Source organism: Strigops habroptila, chromosome 10 (genome assembly GCF_004027225.2).
Source record: "Strigops habroptila isolate Jane chromosome 10, bStrHab1.2.pri, whole genome shotgun sequence".
Classification (NCBI taxonomy): Eukaryota; Metazoa; Chordata; class Aves; order Psittaciformes; family Psittacidae; genus Strigops; species Strigops habroptila.
The window spans coordinates 14,522,626-14,528,625 of record NC_046359.1 but is presented as its reverse complement, the minus strand read 5'-3'; the positions used below and the strand labels follow the sequence as shown (position 1 = coordinate 14,528,625).

Here is a 6,000-nt window from a genome sequence, read left to right as displayed (position 1 = left end):
AACATCCTGTGCCAGGTGAACAGTGTGTCCTTGCACAGGGGACAGACTGGCCGGGAGACCTGACTGCCAGCAAGTGAGTGAGTTTGGCAAGAATAGAGAGGCATGTGGATTTCATCCTAGGATTAGTTGAAGCAAGACAGACTAGAAAGCTCAGCTCAAACAGCCTTGACAGCATTCTGGTTTTATAGTAAGGACATTAATAAAATTTACTAGGGACTTGGGTTTACATCCTCAAAATCACTGATGTGCTTAAAAGCTCTGAGGGAGAGCAACCTCTCCCCTTTCATCCCCCTTCAATGAGAGTAGTGCTGGGCAGCATTACTGATTATTTAGGGGTAACTTGGAGTTGCCTATCGGGTATGAGAGGTTCATCTCTCCTATTTCTCTGAAGTCCTTCATAACTAGTAACTGAACTATACAGTAACCTTGCAGGACTGATATATTAACTCTAGCTGAGCCTGGTAGGGTGAGGTGCAGAAAGCCTGTGATCATACAGCCGAGCTTCGACAAGGCCAGATGGAGAACCAGACTTTTCTTGACTAATGAATTTGTTCTTGTTGTATTTCTTGTATTTGTATTTGTATTTGTTGTATTTGTATGAGTTTGCTTTGCCCTTTCAAAGATGGGGAAAAGGGTACGTGAGCTTCTTACCGCAGCCGATAAGCCCCTGTGAAAGCCTGAGCCCAGTAGCTCAGGCGTGCTGGGTGCTGAGAGGGTCATGCAGCTCTTCCTCCTCTGGGGGAGCTGGCAGGGTGAGCTGCTGCCTGCCCAAAATGTACCTTCTGCCTCCCACTTCAGCCAGTGGAACTAAGCTTTCTTTTCAATCTGGTGGTGTTTTGTCAGTGTTTCTGCAGTGATAGGGAGAAGATTTGTAGATGCTTTGGGCATGTGGTTAGAGACAAACAGCTCTGCTCTGTGTCAGGCTGGCCTCAACTTCTGAAGAGGCAGATGTGTGTGAGACTGCTGAAAACAGCTTTCTTTGAGCTCACCTCTGGGGATCCTTCATCCCTGACAGGCACGCTTGCCTCCCCTGAGCATCATTTCAGCAGGCTTCAACCCAAAGGAGTCAGGGTGAAGCTCTGTTTAGTCTCTTGGACTGAGTGTGAGTGAGAGCACGTGTGCATGTGCCTGCGAACATGTGTAGAGTGCAGGGGTGAGGACTGCCACAACCACCTATGTCTCAGAGCTGAGATGCCAGCCCATGGCAGAGGCAGAATGTTGTGTGGGGAAATTAAAGAGCTGAAATTAAAAGATGACTGACTAGCAGTGGAGGGGGGGAAAAACCCCTTGAATTCCAGTATGAAATTTGCTCCTTTCTTCCAAATCTGTGCACTGCTTAGGACATGCATAAACCATGTGTTAAAGGGATGAATGTGGAGCACATGTGTCTGCCTAAGCCTTTACCCAGGAGTGGACTGACTGGAGGGAAGGATAAGCACCCTGGGAGCTCCTGACCAAGAGACATAAGCCTTTTTGCTTAGGTCGCTGTACAGGACTATCTGTACACAGGAGTTGGGATTATTTTCTCCTGTTGTTTCAACTCCTAGACCTAAATACCACCTCCCATAATAAATGGCCCAGTAATCATTAACAGTTTTAGAGGCAAAACTTGATGCTTTCCAATATCTTTTGCAAAAGATAAGCAGGGTCTGTTACCAATTTATAGGGAAAGTGAATAAAGAAATCCCTGGATGATTGTCCCCCTGGCCTCAATATATCTTCTGGGAAGAACTTTCTAAAGCCCAAGAACTAAGGCTGCAGAAGAGGAGACATTAACCAGGCCTGGTGATTTATTTATCTTTTAGGAGACACCATTGCTGCTTCATTTTTTTTATTTTCCACTACAGAAGATCTTTATTTTAATAGGATTACTAAGCATTGGTATTTAAGAAGACCTAATCAATATTACATTTCCAATTCAGGATAATACAAAACACACACAGTAAAAAGAAGGAAATAATAAAGCTGTGATGCCTTACTGTTCCCATGTCATAACCAGGGAGCGTTACTGTGCTAGAAGAGCTGGTCTGTGTTCTTGCCTTCTGTTCATGATGCTAAGGAGAAGTTTCAAGGAGAGTTGGGGGTTTGGTACAGCTGTAGCGCATATTCACTCAAAGACTTTGGGGTACTTGATGGGAAGACAAAGAAGAAATGTTTCCTGTCAAGATTAATGGAAAGAGACTGGCTTCACTTGCTACAGCTCATTATAGAAAATTAGCAACGACAAATAGCGTATGGCTGTGAGAGGCAGGGTCCTCTCTTCACCTTTTCCTTCTCACTTAATGAAAACAAGTGGCAATAGGTTGATCAAATGCCCACACTGAGAGCCAAAACAAGCAGTGCCTGATGGCTATCGTGCTAGTTGGGTTTCTTTGGGTTTTCTTCTTTTGCAGAGGATGTTGTGCAGTGCTGTGAACAGCTGTGCTGCCTGTTAGGCTGGAGCACAGTGCGAGTGCTGAGCAATGCCTCTGCTCCCAGACATGAGTCCAGTGCCAGTGTCACCCCATGGTGCTGCACCATGAAATGTGCCCCCAGCCATGTTTAACCCACTGGCCCCTAGGAAGAAGGGAATTTGGCTTGAAACCCTCGGCTCCTCAGAGGGTTTCTCCTCTTAGTCCTCCTCCTCCTAGTCAGGCTCTGAACCATTTAGTAATAGCTTTAGTCTTGGCATCCCAGGAAAGATTTACAATAAGCCCTTCCTTAATGTTTGGTTTCATTTGCCCTTTTGAGCTAAGGTCAAGATCAGAGAGTAGGTAAACAGGCTATTCCACCTTGAAGACACCCAGCTGCCGTGTCTGCCAACTCTACCTCTGCTGCTAAACAACAGTTTATCAAAGCATTTGTTCTTTCTGTGCCCTTTTTCATTTTATTTTTAAAGCCACTAAGGAAAAAGCCTATATTTAAGGTAAAGCACTGCGACTACTTGTCAGTGCTGTCCAAATCATGCAGGCTGTATGAAACTGCATTGTAGTGTTTTCTGACTCAAGTGTGTTACATCTGGGATGCAGGAGGGCTTTCTTCACGATTTTAGAAGAAAAAAATAAAATTCCAAGCTTGCTTTAACTTTGAGAGACAGTCTTTTGCCCCTGTGGACAACTCTCTCCCTCCTTAGAAATGTCTTATTTTTCTGTTGTTGGAGGATTCTGCTAGATGAAATAGCGAGTAGGCATTGGAAATCTTTCCCAGTGTAACTACTAAAGGATGTGAGTGGGTCATATTTTGGTTTTTAGCTAGCTAAGTTATTGGTACTGAGCTTTGCTGGTCTGTTGTAAGGAATTTAGTTTTTCCTAATCTCCAGCCATTCTTGCACCTCTTTACCTGAAATCTTGTCTGCTTTTATTTTGTGGGAGCAGTGGAGTTGGCACCATTTGTAAAGTCTTGTCAATGCTGTATGCAGATGGCAATACCATGTTCCTGCTCTTCAGCATTGTCCATCTAAGTAAGTGGGCAGAAATAGCCTGGTCAACCAGTCAGCTGCTGCTCCAGGAACTCTTATTATTGAAATTACAGGAGTAAACTTTGATCCAAACTCATCATCAGACAATAGCTAAGAACAAGTAGCTCTTGTTGCTTGACCTTTCTGTATTTGAGCCAGGAGAAATTAATCCTGGTCCTTTCAAATTTCATGGAGGATGCATGAGGAACTTTCTGAAAACATGCTTTAAAGTAAAAACAACAGGAAAAGAGAATTTTCAAGTTTCTAGAAGAGCACAGAAACAGATGAATGTGTCCCTATTGCCCCTCCCAGTCCCCAAGGAGCGGAACAGGTTGGCCTTGGTATCTCTAACCCAGTTGCTGTGACACTGACTGCCAGTGCAGCCCTGGAGGAGCTCCTATATCCAGAGCTGTGCCTGGCTCCAGGCTGCTGGCACTGGAGTGCTCCTACAGGGAAGCCTGGACAAGCTATAGGTTTTGGGATTGAGCTGATACACTTAAAATCTTGAGCCTACTTGGCAAGAAAACCCAGAAATGCTTCCTTTGGTGTTCCACAGTCTCATTGTCAGAAAAGTAATACATCTGAGGTTGTCTTCTTCTCCTTCTAAATTGGATTGTCACTTCATTTTCCATTTCTCCAGTGAGATCTATCATTTGTCTCCTAGCTGTGACATTATTTTAATATTTTCTCTCATTTTCCACTTAGTATTCCTGTATAGCTGCTTATTATTATAAACTATTTGTTCAACTTTGCAGGTGATTATAAGAACAAACAGCCTAGTGATGTATTGACTTTGACAATGCCACAACACCCCCTTCCCTAGGACACTGCTTTTCCAGACAAGGAAACAAGGAAAGAGTGGCCAAATGCCATGCTTGTGAAGAACCCTGACATTTCCTTACTCACTCAGCCCCAGATGTTCTTTTCCCAGGCCTCATATTCAAGCCTTCATTAGAAATTTGAGAGAAATGCTTTACTGTGGCTGCTGGCTTGGCTACTTTTCAGGTTCAGAAAGAATCTCCTATATGCACAGGCCTTTCTTCCTTTTTCTTTTTTTTTAATCTCTAGAAACTCGTATTATCTTAACAGTACAGAAAAATATCCACGTGCCTAGTATTTTAGAACTTCTTTGTAACATGTTAATCTTGGAGACTAAAAAAAAAATAATCTCTTGGTCCCAGTTTCATTTATAATAGGATAGTAAACTAAGAAGATACATGAGGATTATTCTAACCTCACCCTGGAGCTCTCTCCAGCACTATCTGGGATCCATCACTGAACTGCCTTCTCTGGTGCTCTAGAAAAGATGTGCTTATCTTGATTTAACAAGTAATGATAGCAAAAGCCTGAGCCATCATGCTTTAGAAAGAATGGATTAGCTAATTGACTGTGAAAAGAAATACTAGGCTGGAGCTAAACACTCTTTGGGGTGCTGTCCCCTCTTTGCCTTCTTCTCCTTTAGTACCTTGAGTATGTCTATACATGGATGAGGGGGGTGTTGGTGGTGGTGTGTTTAAACATAACCAACTCCTCCTCCAAAGCACATGCAATGGACTGCTGAGGTGAGCTGCTGCTTCATCTTGCATCTTTCCTCAAGCAGTCTATTGCACGTGCTTTGGAAGAGCAAACAAGCTGGTGAAGGGTCCAGGGCACAAGAATGGCTGAGGAAACTGGGGTTGTTTAGTCTGCAGAAAAGGAGGCTGAGGGGGACCTCTGCCTCCACCTGTCAGCAGGTTGCAGTGGAGTGTGTATTGGTCTCTCCATATTTTATTTTTTTTTTAATTGCGCCCCCCCCCCCCCGATAACAAGTGCTAGGACAAGAGGAAATGGTCTCAAATTGCATCAGGTTTAGATGAGGTATTAGGAAACACTTCTTCACCAAATGGGTTGTCAAGCACTGGAACAGGCTTCCCAGGGAAGTGGTTGTCACCATCCCTGGAGCTATTTAAAAGATGTGTAGATACGGTGCTTAGGGACATAATTTAATGGTAGACTCGGCAGTGCTAGGTTTATGGTTGGACTCAATCTTATAGGTCTTTTCCTACCTAAACAATTCTGATTCCTTTTTGATGTGGCAAAGGCTTAACATGCAAAGCTGGTATGCCTGTCTATGTACCCCTCAAAACTTTGAGGGCTGGGGTCTTAGGGAGAGCATCCTGCTCAGAAATGAGAAAGAAAGAGGCTTATTTCTGGTGAGATTCATTGCTTGCACGTGGTAGGACTTGAGTTCACATGGAGGCAATGGAGTCTTAGCAAACACATGTGAAACATGTCCTTGGGATACCACAGACCCTCTCTCACCTGTCATCACAGCAGGTTTACCTGTCTGTATAACTCACTGCATGCTGTTTCTCTCCATTTCACAATGAAAATAGCTACATTTTGCTGTGAGACTCTAGTCTTGAATGCATCTTTATAGACTGATTCCAAAAGGCATGACACAATTTCCCAGGCAGAGGCATTGCTGCTGCCAACAGCACAATAAAAGTCACATACATGGTTTCTTTCTCCTCTCCTCCCCTCTTCATCCACCCCCACCTCCCCAGGATGAAATTTCTAAAACC

At 43.9% G+C, this 6,000-nt stretch overlaps 1 protein-coding gene across 1 annotated transcript in view; it reads right to left on the bottom strand.

Moving 5' to 3' along the window:
• Positions 1-1,925: 1,925 nt before the first annotated feature.
• DISC1 (DISC1 scaffold protein) overlaps positions 1,926-6,000 on the bottom strand; it is a 199,713-nt gene continuing 195,638 nt past the window's right edge. Inside the window, exon 14 of the mRNA XM_030499706.1 lies at positions 1,926-2,128. Coding sequence (XP_030355566.1) covers positions 2,112-2,128 — 17 coding nt within the window. The 3' untranslated portion in view covers positions 1,926-2,111. The remainder of the gene's footprint in view (positions 2,129-6,000) is intronic.